Source organism: Taudactylus pleione, unplaced genomic scaffold (genome assembly GCF_031769625.1).
Source record: "Taudactylus pleione unplaced genomic scaffold, aTauple2 ptg000316l, whole genome shotgun sequence".
Classification (NCBI taxonomy): Eukaryota; Metazoa; Chordata; class Amphibia; order Anura; family Myobatrachidae; genus Taudactylus; species Taudactylus pleione.
Genome location: NW_028284717.1, coordinates 8100009 through 8122191, shown reverse-complemented (window position 1 = coordinate 8122191; position 22183 = coordinate 8100009). Strand labels below are relative to the sequence as shown.

General features: G+C 40.1%; 1 protein-coding gene across 15 annotated transcripts in view; it reads left to right on the top strand.

Annotated features, from left to right (window-relative positions):
- Positions 1-22183, top strand: part of ROBO2 (roundabout guidance receptor 2) — a 503588-nt gene that overhangs the window by 464482 nt on the left and 16923 nt on the right. For 10 of the 15 annotated variants that reach the window (XM_088442744.1, XM_088442742.1, XM_088442736.1 and 7 more), the window contains 6 exons: positions 1280-1407; positions 7471-7752; positions 8054-8176; positions 10943-11099; positions 14062-14322; positions 17523-17722. In XM_088442744.1, the coding sequence (XP_088298870.1) occupies positions 1280-1407; positions 7471-7752; positions 8054-8176; positions 10943-11099; positions 14062-14322; positions 17523-17722 (1151 nt within the window). The remainder of the gene's footprint in view (positions 1-1279; positions 1408-7470; positions 7753-8053; positions 8177-10942; positions 11100-14061; positions 14323-17522; positions 17723-22183) is intronic. The other 5 variants (XM_088442746.1, XM_088442748.1, XM_088442745.1 and 2 more) reach the window with 1 other exon arrangement.

Sequence of the window (22183 nt, the reverse complement as noted above, 5' to 3'; positions counted from 1 at the left end):
GTGTGCATAATTACTATAGCAGCGTCACTTGGTTTTTTTTAACTCAGAACTGCTCGCAAAATAGCGGTTGAAAAAACCAACCACAAGAATAGCGAGCAGTTCATATCCTGTTCGATGTACTCGATTAATCTAATAAATAGCGGACATGACGTATGGTGCGAGCGGCCAGGGGGCGTTTTTAACAAATAAATGAGCGTATGTTTTGCTCGCTCGTTCAGACTTAGAGGTGTGAACAGACTGCAATGTGCGAACGGATCATTTGAATAGCCACCCCTTGTTTTTGAACGAACGAAAGCAAATAGCGAACGGCTCTGAATGAGGGCCAAAGACCACCTGACTGCTGGCAACAACCACAGTGATACCTAAGCAAGCTAAACTAGCCAAAGCAATTAATTAGATCAACGTAATAAACACATTCACAATGTATAATATTAAACGCACAAACTCTGTAAGAAACAATTATCTTTCGGCTTAATATATAATGCATACATTAAACACGTATTACAATATTCCTAAAACTGAAAGTGTACTTCATTATTTATTTATAAAATATAATAATAAAATGCAATGAAAGAAACAGATATAAACAATTCCAGGGCACGTGAAATACTAATAACCTGCACCTGTCCTACCTGTTGGACAGCCCTGACCCTATAAATACACCTGCTGCAGGCATAAATACACCTGCTGCAGGCATACATACACCTGCTGCAGGCAGTTACTTAGAAGCTGGTGACAGTAGTGCCATGATTTAGCCATCTGAGACCGTACACTGCAATAGAGAGCACAAGAGTAATTTCCAAGACTGAACCGCCACGGATAACAGCTGCAGCAGCATACACTAAAGAGTCTAATGAATGGACGGAAGAAGATGAAATGCATTTTACAGTAGTTTAATTCCAGGCCGCCCTGTCTTAAACTACAAAGCACTGTGAAAAGAGATCAGTTTGTGGATGACAGACACATATTTGAAGAGTGAAAGGTGAAGAAAAAAGTAGCTTAAAGTCCTGGAAATTACTGCTGCAGAAGAGTCATTGTGAGTGATTGTTCCCTGGAGGTGCTCATTTATCACATAGCCCCACATAAGGTTCCCTCCCCAGCTGATAGCGTACTGCTTTTCCCAGACAATATATTGCATTCAGGCTCATAGGACGCCCAAAGGATGATTGCACTGAAGTGATTTGCATATGTTTTTGTGTTTCGCTGGGGAACATTTATACAGATAGCTACTGATGAATAATTCTTTTCTTTTTTTTTTCTTTCTTTTTTTACTTTACAGTCGCCCAGGACTTTTAAATGCTAGTGACCCCAATTATCCTTGGCTTGCTGACTCCTGGCCCGCTTCCAGTATGCCGGTAAACAACAGCAACAACGGGCCAAATGATCTTGTTAATTTTGGCTGTGGAGGTTGGTACATTCTAGAATAACATTGACATGTAATATTAGTTCAACAATGATGTCATTGTACGCTGCATATTTCATTTTCAACACGTCCTGCAGCATTCATACTAAACTAAGGGGGAGATGTATCAAAGCTTATAAAGAGGAGAGGTGGAAAAGTTGCCTGGAGCAACCAAACAGCTTCTCCCTATCATGTCATAGAATGTACTGGTTAAATGCTAGCTAGAAGTTGATCGGTTGCGATGGGCAACTTCTTCACTTGACCTGTTTAGAAGCTTCAATTCATGGAGTTTGTATATTCTCCCTGTGCTTGCATGGGTTTCCTCCGGGTACTCCAGTTTCCGCCCACACTCCAAAAATATACTGGTAGGTTAATTGGCTCCCACCAAAAATTAACCCTAGTGTGCATGTGTGTGAGCATGTGATAGGGAATATAGATTGTAAGCTCCACTGGTGTAGAGACTGTTGCGAATGGACAGATATTCTCTGTAAAAGCACTATGTGAGCGCTCGCAACTGGGTCGATGTTAAGGCCCTGCGCACGCGCAAGCCCTGGAGCGAGAGAGAAACTCTTTCGCTCTGGAGCTCACTACAAAAGGGGCGGCTGTCGATGTTGATCTACAGCTCGCACCGTTTTGTTGGTGGGGTATGGGGGTGGCTACACAAACGGAGGCGTCCCTGATGGAACGCCTGCCGTTTTGTGGGCAGCCGCACTGACATCAGCAGTGATGTCAGTGGGGAGCTTCCTGCTCGATCAGAGCAGGAAGCTCCCCGGGGCTTGCGGTTGCCGAGACCCAACTTTAGGGTCTCGTCGCAAGCCCCGATGGTCGCGATGGTCTTGACCATCGCGACCACCACCCTGGTCGGTCGCTAAAGATGTGGGTGGTAACCCACAGCTTAGCTTGCGACCAGGAGGCAGCACTTAAAAAATCAAGCGGCCTCCCTCAGAGAGAGCACTCGCTTCTTGCGACCGCCTCTGATTGAGGGCCATTATCTCTCTCTAAGCTTTGATAAATCTCCCCCATAATTTTTTTTAAGCTTTTTCACTTTTCCGAATGAAGCATATTTAAATTTTATGGGTCGATGTGCCGGTGATGTGCCTTTCCTGAACGACACTTTGCGTCCATCCACATTGCCTATTTTTCCTTGCATCCTCTAGAGGTGCATAGGAAAATCGTCATGGTAATCGGTACTGTAAAATGGGCAAACATGTGCACAGCCGTACATCAAGTTGAAGTACTGCGGCACATCTCCTCTAATTGAATTGTCCCTTTAATCTTGACATGTTGTCTAATAATAACCCTTTTACACCGGAGCTAAAACCTTGGTTATTGCAGGGTTAAACCGGGTAGCTCCTTGGTGTAAAAGGTGAAGGGGTTGGATTGCCAGGGTGAGTGACCCTGCAATCAAATCCAGGTAACTTGCAGGGTTTAACACGGGAGTAACCCGTGAAACCCTGCAGTGTGAACGGCGCACTCCGGGTCACGATGACCTGGAGCGCTCCGCATGCTGGCCGATTGGTCCGGCTTCAGTGGCGCTTGGAGATGATGTCATCTCCAAGCGTCCACTTCAACGCCGGAAAAGCCGGGTCTACTATGCAGACCCGACTCCGGTGTGAACGGCGCCAACTCGGGAATATCCTGAGTCGGCGCCGGCTAACTTCCGGGTCTGATCCGGATTGGAACCCTGTTCCAACTCCGGGTCAGACCTGGAATTTAGGTGTAAAAGTGGTATAAGTCACTTGTTCTGCCACTTCGTATAATTAAGTGAACTATGATATTTTTAAAACATGGCGTGATCGGTGTACATTTAATAAGCACTGAAAAGCATTTACTGTATGTACGATATACTGCATGTTAGCAAAGGAGAGCAGTCCCCAGCTGTGTGTTTTGCCAGCAATATAAAGCCACACTGCACAGTGAGAGCCCTACTCTGCTTGGCCCTTTTAATGTGTTCCATCAGCCAGATTCAGTTGCTGCAATCAATGTGAATTATTCTGCTAGCAGCTTGTGGCCCTGATCTCTCCTATTCAAATCCCAGAGAAATCAAAAGTCCACTATTGATCATCACAGTAGAGTGCGGTCTAATCTGATATGTATATGGCCTGTCACAGCGTATATGTAAAACTCATTAGATAAATACAGGATTAAAACTGCAGTCATAAAGCCAATTTCTGTGGAGGTTGACACAATATCCCTACTTATTTCATTTACTTTTCATTATTTGCATCCAATAAACCACCAGTTAATTCTAATCAGAGGATGAACACTATTATTAAAGTTGGGGAAACCTAATTAACAAATAAACTCTCATTAAATGTGATTGCAACTAATACGCATTGCAGTTTTCCATGGTAACAGAGTTTATAAGGAAAAATATCTGTGTGGTCTAAGCTAAACAGGTAAAATAATAAACACATTTCTCCTATACATGAAAAGGGTTAGTTAATCACCATTTATTTATTCATACTGTACATTAGACAATTAACAGTAAAATTATTTTAAAGAGAAAGTAGTATGCAATTATTCATTATAATGCTTCATCTAGACTTAAAGATAATATAGTTTTGCTTTATTTATAAAATTAGAATAAATATATTTCTATTATATATATAATGTATTGTAATGACACGGTTTACTATTTTGTTAAAAGTTTCTTTGCTGCTATTTAGCTCTCTCAATGACTATGGGTATATTTATTAAAGTGCGAGTTTATAGAAGTGCAGTTGTTGCCCATAGCAACCAATCAGATTCTAGCTATTATCTGTTAGAAGGTGCTAGAGAAATTGTATGCAGAATCTGATTGGTTGCTATGGGCAATAACTCTACTTAAATAAATATACCCTTAATAGTTCCCACTAGACTGCGATACACGAGTATTAAAGCAAAAATATGTCCTTCAATGACCCGTTTTTAAATTAAATAATAAATTCGCACAGTGCAAAGTTGTAATAAAATTGTACATAGTTTTACATAACATATTATTATTCTAAAGGTGATTCCACTTAAAATGATTTGAGAGTTATATAAAGAGTTAGCCAATAAAATAAGGCAATTAGGTGATAACTTTACGTAATGTGCAGTAAGAAGAGCCAATGGCTTTTTCCTCGTGTAGCACAATTTAGTAGTGGACTACAAGTAATTAACATTGACTCATAAATACATTATTTCATCCATAACAGAAGGGCCTCTCCCTGGGTGCAGGAGTTATTGATTGTCTGTTCCTTCCCCTCCCAGCATCTTGTTACAGTCATCAGAGCAGGGTACACTGCTCAGATCTGTGTGAGGGTCCTAATCGGAGAGGTCCTCATGTCTATACCCCTTCCATGGTGAGCGAGCGATCTGCGATGTCCTAGTAATATAGTCTTGCTCGTCCATATTTTCTGGTACTGGGCAGCATCACAGGCAGCGAGAAATACTGCCCAGCTGACATTTATAACCCCATAGAGTGTATTAACCCACCACAAACTAGCAACGTATAGCAGAGCTTGTAGCTAATTATTGGCCTGAGAGCTCTGGGGAAGAGTCCCTCAAGAGGTCACCACATTCTTTCCTCTAGGTGGCCCCGATTATATGTCCCACTATTGCCCCTACCATATCTGAATTCAACTAGTATACAGGGCAAGATTAACACTGACCACTGTGACCCGCAGTGATGATCTTTTTCCTTACTGTGACCACTGAATAATTGTGAGCTGGAAGTTAATGCAACGGGCAGTCCTGCCAACATGGCGATCTCTTATTGGCGGAGGTCCATTGAGTAAATATGGCAGAGGCTGCTGCAGGCCTTGATTGGGTCAGTGGGAAACCAAACGTATTGCTGGCTTAGTCCAATGGGCTGGCAAACTTGTTATGAGGGGGTCATCACTGACCGTGTGCTCTGAAACCCGGCACTGGTGGGATAACAGTGGTGTTCATGCCTAATCGTACATAGTGTGCACTAGGGAACTTTTTGGAGCATTTTGTACATGTAGCTTGATATTCAGCCCTTTATCATTTTACACGTGAGCTATAAAAAGCACTATATAGATGCGACCTCATACACCTCTATACGCCATACAGAGGTGTAGCGTAACGTCTTTTTCTTAAAATTTTGCCTCTTATACGCATCGCAGACATGGCAAAACACCACTCACAGTGTACTACAGACGCCGGGCTGCGACTTTAGCCACACCGGAATTAGTTTTAAATACGTACAAAGTCGCAGATGAACCACCTCAGAACTAACAAAACTACATCACTTTTCTATAGTGGATGGCTTTATATATATTAGAATAAACCAACAGCCGATCATTAAAAACTCTGCTAGACATGTACCAGACCTTCTAAAGAGAAGATCCCCATAGCTACCAATCAGCTTCTACCTATCATTTTGTATAATGTACTAGATAAATAATAGCTAGAAGCTGATTGGTTGATATGGGAACTTCTCCACTTGTCCCCATTAGAAGTTTTGATACATCTCCGCCCTGGACTACACACACTGATATACTCATTACTGTTTATTGAAAATCTGTCCTCCAGAGCCATAACTAGGGGTGCGCAAGTGGTGCCGCCACACAGGGCACAGGTCTCTGTGGGCTGCACCATCACTGCCCCACGGCCTGTGCTTCTGACTAGCAGGGTACCTGCAATGACACCCTGTAGACAGAGTGCAGGCAGAGTGGCCCCGCCCTCTCTGCGCAACACCATGATGTCATGCGCTTAGCGGAAACAGGGTGATCCGGAGCATACCCCACATGCTGCACGCCGATTCATTATAATTGAAAAAAGAATTCACAAAGAATCATTTAGTTGAACTAGAAGCACATGGAAAGATATACAGTATATGTGAGGGATAAATATTGTGACCCTGTGCAGAAAAGGGATTGCTTAATGATGATTTTTCAATCTGTCCACACTCATAGAGATGAAACTTCCATAGCCAATCAAGTGAATTAAGCTTGGACAATTTTAATAATGAGAAATCTTTTCAATTTGGTTGCATACCTTTACGTTATTTCAGATGCTGCACCATGTAGTAATAAGTGTAAAGATAATTGCATTGCAAGAAACACTTAATTGTGTGTGTGTGGCTTACTTTAGGTTACATATCCAATGATGATAAAATGATGACAATAACATCCAAATATAAACAGATGTCTAAATAAAAAATCACTGTGCGAAATGAGACTACAATATGTGCCTTATATGTGCTTAACTTGCAATGTGTTTTATTGTTCCTTTAATTGTCGCAGATGTGTTAAAATAGAAAGCCATATCAAATATATATATATATATATATATATATATATGTATGTATGTATATCTTTTTATTTGCATTTCAATGTACATTAAAGCCACACTTGAGTCTGTGTATAATGTCAGTGGGGGGAAGGGGAAAATGTTTACTAATGGCGGAGCCGACAAGAAAGACTGGCATGCTTGTGCAGGTCACTTTGTAAATACCCATTTGTAGGGTCATATGGTAGGTATTTTATACTACAACTTCCAGCTTGTTCACACGTCCATGGTTTAGCTGTGACATGATCATACACATTCCACGTGCTGTGCTTCCTCCCAACTTTTTCTCCTTGTGTTTTGTTTTATGTTATTATGGCTTTGGGATCAGACACACTATCGTATACAGTGATTAAGGGAAGCTACACCAAGATTTACTGTCTCTGTGCCATCCGTGCACTAGATTTGTATTGTTTTTGTGGTAGGTGGGGGCTTGTGGATTCATTTTCCCAATACAGACAACTTGATATAGAAGGATGCATGTAGTACATTGTGTCCCCCTGTAGTGAAATATTGTAAACGTCACTTTCTACTATGAAGGTGTAGTGTAAAATAAAAAAAAGAAAGGATGGTTTTAGGCAGTGGAACGTGAAGGACAAGTGGTTGGCCTGTCACAAAGGCTGATAGCGAGGCGGAGGTTGTATATCATTCTCCCTTCATTGGCTCCCGGACTCTTGTCACAGCTGAAATGCAAACCTACTGAGTGACACATTTATTTTTCATCTTAAACCTTGATAGCTGTGGCTTCCTGTGCATCACTGATTTATTTCATTCCCCTATGTTTAACGCAGACGTGCTATCAGCAGCTCCTGGACAAGGAGACAAAACAGCCACCATGCTGTCCGACGGAGCAATTTATAGCAGCATTGATTTTACCACTAAGTCCAGCTATAACTGCCCGGGGCAAATATCACAGACCACGCCCTATGCTACCACCCAAATCTTGCATTCAAAAAGCATTCATGAGCTGGCTGTAGACTTGCCAGACCCGCAGTGGAAATCTTCGGTCCAGCAGAAGTCTGACCTGACTGGATTAGGTTATTGCATCACTGACCAGGGCAAAGGAAACAATGGTAAGTTTTGTTTGGCGTCTGATTGTGATTGCATGATAACCATTAGCAATAGTTAAAACTTTATTAGTTACAAAACAAATCTGCGTTCACTTTTACTAATAAGGAAAAGTTTGCATGCATCTTTCGGATACACCTATGGCCTAATTCTCCCTAAAGTAACCTCCTCCCACTTCCATTTCAAAACATTGAACCTTCTGATCCTCACCGCCTTGGCTTTGATTGCAAATTGCATGCGGTGCATGTGCTTACGCTGTGTACTAATCACATGATGCCACGATGACCTCTGCCCTTTAACCCTTAGCCTTGCTTTACATTCCCGACTATCGTGCTGAGGGATTGTCAAATAGAATGCCACACAACCAGTCACAGGATTTCAGCACCACCAGCTCACATAACAGCTCTGAGAGAAGTGGCAGCCTTTCAGGTTGGTGAAATGGGGTTCTGTGTCTAAGATGTTGGATTCTGCCCTTACCGTACAATGCCCTAATATGTGTGTATGGACGCTCAATCACTGCATGGAAAAATAGGCTCTGACTCCATAGAGTGACTATAAAGTCCAATAAAATACATTTTTTTTTTCTGTCATGTTTACTGTTTTGTATAGTACCCACAATTTCACAAGGCTCTGCACACACAGAATCAAACGTTTGTGCTTGATAAACAGCGTCAAATGGGTTGTTAAGACAGAGCACATAACCACTGAGCCACTCTTGCATCAACTGCACTGCAATTTATTTTTGCCTTTCTTCCTGCTCACATAGAAATGCACAACAGTTACGGGTAATAAAGACCTAGATGTATACTTACTGAAATCCATTGTTGTGTGTGTGTTTGTGCGTTCGTGCGTGTGTGTGTGCGCGTGTGTATGTGTTTTTGCAAATAACCACTCATCGGATGCAGATGTCGGATCCAAATTGCAGGATTTACTGTCCTGTGGTTTGGAGGTTGAAAACTCAAACTGCATCCTTTGAGTGGTGGTTTGACAACCCCTAAACCATATGCAGTTAATGCCAAACTGCATTTGGGCTAGGGCAAGCCGCATTGTAAAACCAGATGTAAGACATCCAGTCAAATCCCTAACATATCATTCTGTAAGAGCCCAATGCCACTCAGCATCGGACCTAGTTGTCTAGGATGAGTGCCAAGACAATGACTAGTCCCCCAGACTTAGAGAGGCCCGGCCCAATGCTAACTAGTACCAGGGAAGTCGGTAATAAATTAGTAGAAATATCCCCTTGTTAAAAACCATTATAAAGATGTGCCTATTGACAGACACTACAATGGTAGTGGCAGCAGTGTGTGATGGAGGTTAGTTCACATTGCAGGTCAGCTTAACCAGGGGAAAGTTTATTAACCAGGTAGAAATACGAAGAGGTCAACACAGGGTTTATAACAGGTACAGGATATCAGGATTAGCCAGTTGCAGCCAGGAACATTAGGGTTTCTGGGCGTTGTGCGCTTGGTATGCACTAACTGTATGTGGCTATATGCAGTGGTGGCAGCGGAATGCTTGATATAGTAAGCGGTGGTGTCACAGTGGATATTGGGGTCACTATAGGGTTTCCACAACATAGAGTTACTCAGGGACACACCCGTAATGAAGGACAGACGGCGAGAAAGACGTGTGGTGTAGCCATACATTGTGCAGCAGGACAGGTTGGAGGTCCTAGTGCCCGAGCGGCAGTACGGACAAAGGCAGCAAAGAGCGCTCCTCTCTAACAGTGCCAGCTATTGTCATATGGGTAATTACTTGTGTCTTATTTAACAATAAATGATTACCCCAAAATGAAAAAGTGCCTTCATAATTAAGTCTTTCAATGTCCAATGAGTTAAGCTTAGTATTAAATATTAGTCAAGCGTCCAATCAGGAGGAATCAAAATATTGCAGCCATCTTTTTGGAAACATCAAAATTGAATGTCATTCTAATAATTCTAATAAGATGCATTTTCTGTTAAATATGCCCCACCTATACAGTGGAGACAGATGATTCTATAGGCTGGATAACCTATACAGTGGAGACAGATGATTCTATAGGCTGGATAACCTATACAGTGGAGACAGATTATTCTATAGGCTGGATAATGCAGTAGGAACTAGCAACAACTGAGACAGCTGAGACAGCCATTTTGCATTCTAATGCAATATGCACAAGAATGCAAATTAATGTGTTCACTAGGAACCAGGGACCCGATTCAGATCCGCTCGCTAGGATGCATTCGCACGCAGCCTGCCGATGTTTGCACTCTGCGCATGCATACGCATCGCAGTGCGCAAACCAGTCTGTGCGATCGCGAAGCGCTCGCCCCTTGTGTATAAACACTTTGCTAGCTTGAGTGACAGGATGAGCCGTTTGTGGGTGGTGACAGGGATTGGTCGCTGGAAACGGGGGAGTGGTGGTGCGAACGAAAGCGTGCCTGAGCGTCTTAGCACCGTTTCAGAGGCGTGCATAATTAAGACACAGCGTCATAGTACATGTCACTTGGCTGATTTTTACACTGAAGCACTCGCAGTGCTTGCGGTAGAGTATGGTCAACCACAAGTGCTGTGTTCGCTTCCGATGGTACTCGATGTTACCAATGGTTGCATACACTTCCTGAAAATGAGGTGCACAAGTGGGGGCGTCTTAAGACAGGCTGGTGGGCGTCTGCATACACACCGCGATCGCACGCCAAGACATAGTGGGCGTGCTAATGCCTTGCCATGCGATCGCAGATTTGCATACTTTAGCTGCATGCGAACGCATCTAGCGAGCGGGTCTGTATCGGGCCCTAGGTTTCTACACTGAAGGGCTCCCCTTGGATATTTTCCATTGTTGGAACCATCTGTTCTTTCCATTGATAGCAGGAAACCATCAGCAGAAAGTCAAAGATGGTTTAAACCATCGATGGGCATACCTATCAGACATGAGAGCTGCTTGGGGTTGTTAATATTCCATTGTTACTGTAGCAACACAGTAAGAGACTTCTGTAAGCCTAAATTACCTGTATGTGTAAATCACCTCTATTTTTATATGGGTGCGTAATGAAATCACTATTTTATTTAGGTGTTGCAAGATTTGAATTTTCTCACGCGATCCTAAGAATAAAGAGGAGCGAGCTTTACTTGATTTGTTGAGAACTGATAATTATTGTCAGTTTCAGAATAGCTGTATTCTTTATATATTGAGTTTGTTTTGGCTTTTAACATTAGGTGGAAAAGGAGGGAAGAAAAAGAAGACCAAAAACAGCAATAAGTCTCAGAAAAATAATGGATCCAACTGGGCTAATGTTCCGCTACCTCCACCGCCTATCCAGCCACTTCCTGGCACGGAAATAGAGCATTATGGGTTGGACCATCAGGAAGTGGGGTAAGGCTGTGCATGATCTGCTTGTTTTTCCACTGCGGGTAATTCCTGGCTTCACATGAAAATGGGAGATCTTATTTATTCAAGTTTAAACTGCATTGACTGACAAAGAAGATTGTGAAGGACCAGATTAAGAGCTCTGCCATTAATGATGCTTGTGCCAGAGATTTTGTTATTTCCATGTTCTTGTCATGTTCATTTGCCACCTAGTTTGCTTTGCCTCTTGCAGTAAAAGAGAGATGTTCCAAGCCTTGCGGATTTAATGAGCTCATTGTAAAATTCCATGTCATCTTTGCCTTGTATGAATTATTTCCATCCAGTAATGAGGAGATAAAAACAGATGACTTTGTACCTCATTTGTAGCCCAAATAAATAATTCATCTATCAACTAGATCTGAACCCGTTTGGTACTAGAGCTGCAACAACATTAATTTGACTTGTACATACTTAGAGCCACAATGGGCAGATTTAGTAATTTGGCGGGAGATGATGAAATAAGGTGCCATTCAATAGGATTATCTGGCTAAGTGGTTCAAATTGACCTATGAACTCTCCAGCCATTTTGGTTGCTCCATGTAATTCCTATACATTACTCTTAATTACTATCGTCATAGTCTTGTACTAATTATTTTAATATTCGATTGTTAGCAGCTTCAATCTGATGCATTCATCAGTGTTGCCTGTAAAGTGTAGATCTAACAATTGATGTTTCGTCACTGTGCTTACACAAATGAACGTTTCAATCAACAGTTTAGTACTGAATAACAATAAAATCACGGTAACGCATTTTATCACATCATTACTGCTGACAACAGTTATGTCTAAGTTATCTGCCAAAGTCAATTTATCTAACAATACATCCCAATTAGTGCTGCAAATCCGTTTGGTAACAAAAGTCCTCCTTTCAAAAAAATCAGATGTTATGACATTTCCGTATATATTTTCCCTATAGCTTTTTCTGTTACGCCTGTAGTCCACATCGCACACCTCATATATGACATTATAGAACTGCATTTAAAAAACTAATGGATGTATATCACAAAGTATTGTCAGAATCATAAGCTTTGATAAGAACATTTACCATCCAGCCAGGCACCTTCTGGCTAAACTCCCTTTCGGTTAATGTTTTTTCGCAGTTATCCTTTAACACTAAAACCTAAAACATATCTAATAAATAAAGACACAGGAGAACTGAAGTTGGCGGTCAAATTATTTTGACATTATTGATTAAATTGATCAAAGTTAGTATGTCGGCAGACTAAAGAATGGATGGGTTATGTTAATTCCCAGCAGGGACATTTATTGCCTATAATAAATTGATGAGGAGAATGCACCCACTGCTGAACAATAGCAATTCAACTACACAACCCTTCTTTCCACCACCGAACAACACGACCATAACAGATCAACCGGAGGGTGGGATTTTCAGAAGCAGGAGTTCCAGGCATAAGCCACCAATAAGACTTGCCAAGCCATGCCCCCTAATATGCTATAGGAGACCTATGAATTCAATTTCATACACTTAAAAAGGAGCAAGCTCCATGTGTTAAAGCGGCCCTGCTGAAACCCAACTAGGGATTTCATTATGCTCAATCAAATTCAATCCTTACTCATCAATTCTTCTACTGGATGAAACCACCATGAGACTCTATGGTAAATGTGGCCTGCATTGTGGTCATTTATTTACATTTTTTTTTTATGTGATTGTATTCTACTTTTATTTTCTACAGTTAAAATGTCTTTTTTTAGTGTGTTACCAATGTTCTTTACTTTCTATACTGTAACTGCTACAACCTGTAAAACTATTTTTAAAGAGGCCAGACATAGAGTTTATTTATAATCTCTGAGCACAGTTTGATACCTTTTATTCCCGTCGTGAATGAGATCTTTATTTTTAATACTTTTAATGTCAGCTTTGAGCTATGTCAAACTTTTTGTAACTCAAGGATGTGACATAGAATTTTCAAGATTTGTTGAGTTCCCAAAAAGGGGCCAAAATATCCGAAAAGTATTTCACTGTATGCAGCATGTTTAGTAAAAACAACAAAATTAAAAAAAGGTTATACAAGGTTTTTGGGTTAGCCGCTATTACATATTGAAAATATTTTGTGTTTCTTAATTAATTGGTCAGTTAAATATTTTTTGCATATTTCATAAATAATTGATGATGTTTATAGATAAGCAAAACCTTTTGTGAAGGTCATGCTGACAAGTTTTGGAATTCTGAACAAACTTGTATTGTAAAATGTTAAAAATTGTATATAATTGTCAGAAAAAATGCAGAAAAAAAGTATAACGGAATAAATTTACATTCTGATTTCATTTTTTAAAAAGCTAAAGCATCTTTGTAAAATAATAGTTTAATACTTGAATTATAAATAAAAGATTTTTGAATTGATTTGCTGAAAACAGAGCTATTGGACCTTTGTAGTCAATCATCTTATAAACCAAACCGAGAGAGATTCGCTCATCTGTAATAATCTTGGTAGGCAACACTGGTAAAGACCAGTCATTATATAGGAGTTATTTATTATTATTTGGTGTAGTTTTGTTTAATATACAAATATGAGGTATTTTATCTGGAAATCTAACCCAGATAGTTCTGAAAAAAGTATGACAAGCAAGTCAATGCTGCTGTTTAATTTACACATAAATAATAATCACCAAGCATTTCCTCAGTCGCCATAAGAAGCACTATTATCGAACTTAGTATATTTTAGGCCAGGTTATGGAAAAACATTTTATATGGAAAACATTACTGTATGTACAGTACAAAGCAATTGGGTTAATTGCTTCCATTCCTGCAGACTATTTATTTATATATTTTTAAATAACTTGATACATTTTAAATAGAAATCCCAAATTAAGAGTATGGATTAGACCCTGTGATGAATGTTTTACAAAGCTATTATATAATGAATTGCCTATATATGAAGTTTATAAAAACTCTGCGTTGTGTCTGAAGGTATGACAGCGATAGCTGGTGTCCACCCCTGCCTGTGCAGACCTACTTACACCAAGGCTCAGATGATGAGTTGGAGGAAGATGATGATCGGGTGCCTACACCACCAGTACGCGGGGTGGCATCTTCCCCTGCTATCTCATTTGGACAACAGTCTACAGCAACACTGACACCATCCCCAAGGGAGGAGATGCAGCCCATGCTCCAGGCTCACCTGGACGAGCTAACGAGAGCGTACCAATTTGACATTGCAAAGCAATCCTGGTAAGTATCTTTATGGAATCTTTTTGGAAACCTATTGCACTTTTCAATCTATTTTTTAATTTTTTTTTTCAAAAAGCAAATCTACTTCGAAAAAACTCAAGAAAATGACCAGTCTGTTAAATTTGAGATTGAAAATGTTGGATTGGATGAATGGCATGAGATACGTAGACAATCCAATCAGTTTCACTGGCAGCATCACGCTGCTCACTGCTAATTCTCAAACTTTTCAAGGCGTTTATGTCAAAGAATTGGGGCTAATTCTGAGAAAAAGTAACTTTGCACCTGAGCATTACCCGGAAGCAGTCAGGAAGTCGACGGTCAAATCCCGACAAGGTGCTAATGACAGGTGTCGAAATCCTGATGACTGTCATTAGACCTATGCCAGGAGCCCGATGCCTGGCATACCGAATGAAGGTAAGCTGGGCGCGGACAGCCGCAGGGGGGAAGGGATAGGTTTTAGGGTTCTTGGGGGGACTTAGGGTTAGGCACCCCCCCGGAAGGGTTAGGTTTAGGCTAGGGACAGAGGGGTTAGGGTTAGCCACTCCCAGGGGGAGGTTAGGGTTAGGCACCCCCTCGGGAGACCTAAGTTTAGGCTTCGGGGATGGGGGAGTTAGGTTTAGGCACTTAGAGGGGGGTTAGGGTTAGGCACTAGGGGGGGAGGTTAGGGTTAGGCACCCCTAAAGGAGGGTTAGGGGGAAGAATAGGGTTAGTTATACTTACCTTTTTAGCTGTTGGGATCTTCATCCCTGCCGGGCTTCTGCTGTCGGGATTTGAACCATGCGGCCGGCGGTATTACATACTGATTCCACAAAACCATGCTGCACGCAGGAGGGGCAGAATATAAAACTGCAAAAGAGATTTAGATTTGCGACGGGCAGGGGAATTCTCTGTCAACAGAACTCTAGTGTGGGCCATCCTAGTGTGCCCCACCACCACCACTCACACACAGTTCTAGTAGCTGGCACAACTGTAGTAGCGTATAATTTTATTTTATTTCCATTCTGGTCCAAAACTTTAGGAAGCCCAGTAATAAATAATTGTACTGTGTATATATCGCATGTCAGCTTTTGCAGCTTAACAGTTTCATTAACCATATTTATACGTGGATGGTGTTTTATTATCATAAATCATTTTGTTTGAAGGGCAGATCAATGAAGGTGACTACTGTATAATTTGATATATTATATAGAGATACATATACTGAAAATGTTATTAGACTTACAAATCATGGGAATTTGTTGCAATTAAATGGATAATTTATAGATGCCACAAATGTGAAGCAGTAAATCAGGCAGTCAGGTCAACATCTCCTCCCCACTTGTCTGCGGTATTGATGTGAGGAAAGGAGTGCTGGCTGAAAATGTATCTATATCATGGAACAACTTCATAGAATAATTAAAGAGACACTATCATTACTATACTTTTGTGATGAATAATTTATTTTTTCCTATTTTTCTCTGGATGTATGATCGGAAAAGATGAAACATCCAAAGTGTCTCTAAGAGAGTCCTGTGCATCAGTCATTTATTAACTGTTGATAACTTTCGCTCCTGATGAGGACAGCACACATCAACATTTTTGCATGGCAATAAGTGTGTTTTAGTATTCGTACACGTAGGAAGAGAATGGCGCTAATGAGAAATGTATACAAAGAAGTTATTAGCGCCACTCGGGTGTGGTCTACTGCATAATGCACAATTTGGGCTAGTAATCAGAACTAGTAGAATATTCTTACATTGCTTGACATATAGAAGAGGGATGTGATGGTCGCAGTCCCTCTGTTTTATTGGTAACCAGCTCACGCTATAGCCCAGATGCTCATTACTTATTTTAGGGGGAACTGGGTGGCGCTCGCTGTTTTAATGCATTTATTTATGTATTCTATATTCAAAATTGCAGGCATCAAGATACGCTTAGATGGTATTTAGATGTGTCGGCATATTTACCATGCATTGCGAGTTGCAAAAATGCATGATGCATGCAACTGGATATACCCATACTGTATTGTGCTGCAATTTTGTGTTTATGTTCACATCTGGGCCACAAAATTATTTTCTACTCTAAGGGCTGGATTCAAACAGCTTTGTTAATTTACCACGTGAGGAAAAGGGTTATAGTCTTGGACTTTTCTGCCCAAGGCTATTCAATTAAAAGCCCTTTTCTTTGTGCTCATCCATAGATTCCAGGATAAGTACCAGGAGCTATGGGTTAACACATTCGCAGCAGCTGTGATATGGGCAGAAAGCCCTATTCAACGCGGATTTCTGTTCGAGCCTCAGGAGGAGGTGTACACAAATCCACGTTAAGTGGCTGCAGCGGACTGTAATTTAATAGCCCGGATACTGCATCGCGAATAGTTAGCCTTTCAAAGGTAACTGAATGCGGCCGTAAAGAGGCCTTTAGTGACCACGTCTGTCTGTATGACATTACAAAAGGCAGGAATTATTATTATTATTATTATTTACATTATGGTTTCCTGAAATGTCTACAGGTCAGGTTTCAGGACAATTAGGGATAGTGTAGTTTGTAATATGACAGTTAGGAGCTGATTGGTTGGTACTTTATCTTTGTCCACTTTAACTCTCTCCATGGTTTGATACATCTCCCCCACTGTATCACATAACAATACAGAAACATATCGGTGCACTTGGCTAAACCATTGGATAGAGCAGCTCACCTGGTGGGATCTGCACCTACCGATAAAGGAAATAATACAGAAAATAGAGAGCGCTAATTCAACTAAAACAAAAGTCAGTATCTATTTTCACACAGTTTTTAAGATAATAACAATCATATAAAACATAGCAGCAACATATAAAGTAAAAATAATAATGTAAAACATCAAGCAGTACAACAATCCTAATGGATAACGTACCTGATATAGATATAGTCACGTATGCAACAGGTTAACATTTTCCACTTATTTAGTTTTGTTATTCCATTTATGAAAGTACATGAATACATGAATACATGAGCAGAGAGAGAAGTTTGCTACTTTAATTAGATTAAAATTTAATAATGGACTCGCAATTGAATAATACATAAAACAAAATCCATTTCCTTATAAATATATAACAGCATCATTCTGTCCAACTAATTTACATATTCCTGATAATTGCCAGCCTGGTTACATTGGTCATATAAAATGTACTATTCTGTTGCATTCATTTTTAAACATTGTTTTATTTCTCCCCTTATAGGCATTTACAGAGCAATAACCAGGCGCCATTGGCCCCGGTACCTCCGATGGGATATGTATCAGGAGCATTTATATCAGACCTGGAAAAAGATCTACAAGATACCAGGGATGAGGATAATGAAGATGAAATTATCAGGCCTCTCCGAGGCTTAGAACATACGCCTGGTTCTAGTATGGACAATCTGGACAGCTCTGTGACAGGTACTTATTTGAACGTGTCCTTTATGCTTGTGGCTATTTGTCTGTGTGCTCTGTGTGTGTGTTTATTACACGTGCCACTTTGCAGTTATTTGCTATCTTTGCAGTTCAGGGATTCGTAGTTTGCATTTCATTTAAAACATCAAGTTAAACTCGGTTTTTGAAAAATATTGTTTGATTTGCTGCAAGAAAAAGACAAGAACCTTCATGCATTTAAAAAAAATGTTAAGACTTAAAAGAAATCTTCATCAATAGATAATTCTACAGGGAAAGCAAGTCTGTGACATGCAAGGAAGGAACTTCACACAGAAAACATACACATCGCTTTCCTTTTTAATTAGGAAATAATCTTCATCTCTTTGTTAAAATGATCAGAAAGTTAATGTCTGTGCTACTTACACCTAACATGTAATTTTATTTTATTCACATAGTATGTAGGGTAGATTTTGAAAAGGTTGACTAATATCTAATTATATGTTTTCCACAGCTTTCAAAGCCATTAACATCGCTATCAATGTATTTTCCAAAGACGCATTTTACATTGGTAGATTCGATTATTAATGCCTCACAAACTTATTTTTCTCCCTGGCGTTTGGAGCCTGCTATAAAGGGTGCTGTGTGCATACCGTACTGGCCTACAGTCCCGGAATGTTCAGTATACTCCCCATGTTCCTTGAGTTTCAGGAAGAGCAGTACACTCTCCCTGATCCCACCAACTTCCCCATAGATGATGGATGATGGCATTGTTCAGAGAGGGGGCGGGGCCATGATAAAGCAAAACGCGTTGCTACACTCTTGCCTTTTCCACATTAACCTCCCCCACCAGGATCTCCCCGACAGGAGATCTCCAAAATAGGCAATATATACTGTCCTGGCTGAAGCCTTGCTACCAGTGACCATCTGGTTATCAGTGATGGAGTGGGCAGGAAACAAAACAGGTCTTTACCACTCAAACAATTCATCCTGTAATCCAACCCAGGTGTTTCCACATTTCAAAGCTAATCCTATAACAAGGAGACATTTATAGTTTCCCAAACAAGCAGCAATTACATGTTGGGGTATATGAATGCATTTGCATTGTTTACGAGAAATTTAATTTGTGATGGAATTGGGACAGGGTTTTGGAGAGTTTTTGCCATTCACTTTCATTTATACTGAGCAAATATTTATACTAAAGATAGATATTGCTCCAACATGATACCAAAGTAAGTGATATTAGTCAGGGGGAAAAAGAGATGATTTTTGTATAAAAAAAATCCCAGTAAATACAATTTATAATGCATATATGAAAAATAGATGAGTAATTGTATATAACTGTGAACAATATACAAATAGAATACTGTTCCTTACTATTACCTAAGAAACATTTTGCCTAAGATGATCCCCAAACTAGCCATTTGTTTCTAAGGGCTCCACCATAGCCCAACCAAAAGGGTGGGGGTTGGGGTGGGGGGGCTTGAGTTCAGAGACCAATCATAAACTGAAGCTATTTCATGTTGAGTCTCTAGATAAGTGATGTACAGTAGGTTATCAGTCTCCATGTATAAATAGTACGTGGGTCTTTCCTAGGTAGACGATGTTAGATAGCAGATAAATATAATGTACTAATCCTGAAGTTTGAAAGCACCGCAACGGGGGTGACCAAATAGACACTTACAATCTTAGACTTCCCTCTTTTTTAGTAGCACCCACCATCATCTGTAACAAGTTTCCACTCCTGTAATCCATAGCAGAGACCACTGTACTGTATTTGTGATCAAGCAGAGCAGATATGTGCCGTGTACTGTGCTGTGGACTAGAGGAGTGTTTGAAGAAAGAAGCTGATTGGATAGCAATGACTCCTATACAATTAATAATATAATTCCCGGCATGGGAGGCGTGAATAAATCCCTGCTTCAAACTTCCCGTGCTGGGACCTCTCCTTGTCTACACTGTGGGGAAGGACCACCCTCAAAGAATTCAGAAAAATATATAATGTATTCATAGACACAACACCCTGCCTATCTAGAATTGTTGGTTAAGTAGAGACTGAAAAGCAGCACTATTGGGTAATGGGGAGAATCAGCGTACTATCTGCTTCCCTCTGTAGAGCCCCGGGTATTGCATGCTGAATATGTTTTTACCTTGAAGTGTGGGGGGCATGACAACATGACTGGCATCATGCTATGCCACAATTGGTCCAGTAGCAACCCTGGGCCACCAATGTCACTGCGGAAGCGGGCAGGAACTAAGAGGGTGGTCTACTCTCCTGTGTGTCTAGGAGATCTCCCTGCAATCTAGGAGTCTCCCAGACATTCCGGGAGAGTACGCAAGTATGTCTTAAAAATGTCCACGATTTTGAGAACAACTTTATTTCCTTATCTTATTAATCCTACTGCTTCTAAATAGATTATTGCTAATATTTTTCTTTATCAAATGCAATCTCAAAGTGTAATTTAAAACTCATATTACATTCCTTTGTTTATTTGTTTAAGAAACTAATGACAGTAAGTATTGTGTTATATTTATGATTATGGTTTTCATTAGTTTCTTGGCAGATATTATTTTCCATTAATTACCATGTTATGGCCATAATTTGCTGCATTTAATAAATTTTTTTAATATAACAATGTAATAATAAACTTTAGACTATTACTACTCAGAAAAGCTACAACAATTACATACTGTTACAGAATATGCTTCTCTGTTCAATGCACAGGGAAGATTGTGAGATAGACTTTGCTGTGATTAGTACAGGTAAACTCTATAACATGGAAGACTTGTAGGAAAGATGTATGATAGATTACACTTGCACAATATAGAGAGACTATACAATGATAGTTTAAAGTACGGCACCACCTACTGCCCCCCATGGAAACTCACAAGTAATACTTAGCCTGCAGCTGTTGCTGTACCCAAGCACCACTTCACTACAACTGAGGTGTAGTTCAGTAAACATTGGTTCTGTCTTACACTTCTCTTTAAACGGCGCTTGCACTCCTTGGCCATTCTCTCTGTTGGCAGTTCATTGAGTATCCAGGTTTGGTTGTTGTGCACTGACTTGCACAATGGGACAGATAATCTTCTGTTGCTTTAAATGTTCTACTCCATTCCTTTGAATTGTGCAAGCATCAGTGAGTGTGAGAGTGTTTTGACTTTCTTCTTGGACCATTTTGGAAATGTTCTCTGTTGTTCTGCATTCCAGCAATTTTCATTTAGGTGTCTCCTGTTTCTTGTATTTAAAGCATACTCTTGTTTCCTAATGGAGTTCCTTCCTATATGGGTCAATCTGGTGACACTATTCATGTTGTCACCTGAATGACCCTTGTTATTAACAAAATCTAGTTTTATTACGGCTAACTTTAAAGATGTTAATATATGGGTAGTATGTGTCAGATGGACTATACAGAAGTATGACTACCATTGGTTAAACTTTATGGTACCTTGTGGTTACACCATGTGAAAAGACTTACGCTACTGTCTCTAGCAATCCATGTATATGCTTTTGCATGTCTTTTTCTTTGCCAAGTCTCATAAGGAAACATTTTCTCAGCAAAAACAGTTAATTTTTTTAATTAGAATCTTTAATGCAGATTCTATAATGCATCACATATGCCTTTTGCAATAAATTAATATCCTATGTGAGCTAGCTGGTTATCTTCATTTAATAAGCTTTTGGTTTCTCGTGTATGTCTGTCTTATTCCACTCTAGGTTATTTATCTCTGGCCTGTTTGTATTAATAACCTCCCAAAAGTGTTCTCTGGATAGCAGCATTTCAACTTTAAATTAACACAGCTGTTTTCATTATTTATAATTATATAAGCTCTGAGCTGCCAAACATTTTTCCCTTATTTTTTTCCCTTTGAAATACAGTGTTGCTGTACTCACATACACTTTCAGATTTCACATGAAGATTGCTTGCATTCTACTGTTGTGTTGGGCCTAACCCAAAACCTATTGCATTCCCTGTTCAAACATTAACATGCAGGGGATATTTTGGGGTTCAACTTTACTGTGACCAGTACAGGTAAAACTTCATAATATAAAGGATTACCGGAAGAAAGGGATAAAAGAGTACAATGCACAATATAAAGAGACTACAAAGTAATAGCTTAGGACAGAGCACTGCCTACTGTACCTCCAGTACAGTGTCCAAATAATATACAGCCTTCAGCTGCTGCTGTACACCAGCAAACACACATTTTAATAATTTACACACCAGTGACCAAATAAATCTATCTCCACTCACCAGCTTTAATAGAAGTGTAGAATTTACCAGTCAGTTAACAGACTGAGGCCATTAACACATTATACAGGAGAGTTCACTTTGCTTAGTGTGAGTATGTCATCAACATTGATAAAGATAGCAAAACAAACTTAAATCCCCACTATTGCCTGAAAAAGCGCAATGACATCAAAGAGAGGTGAGACAGACATAATATTCTCATAACCTTTTAACTGTAGAAAATTAGGTTGCAAAGCCA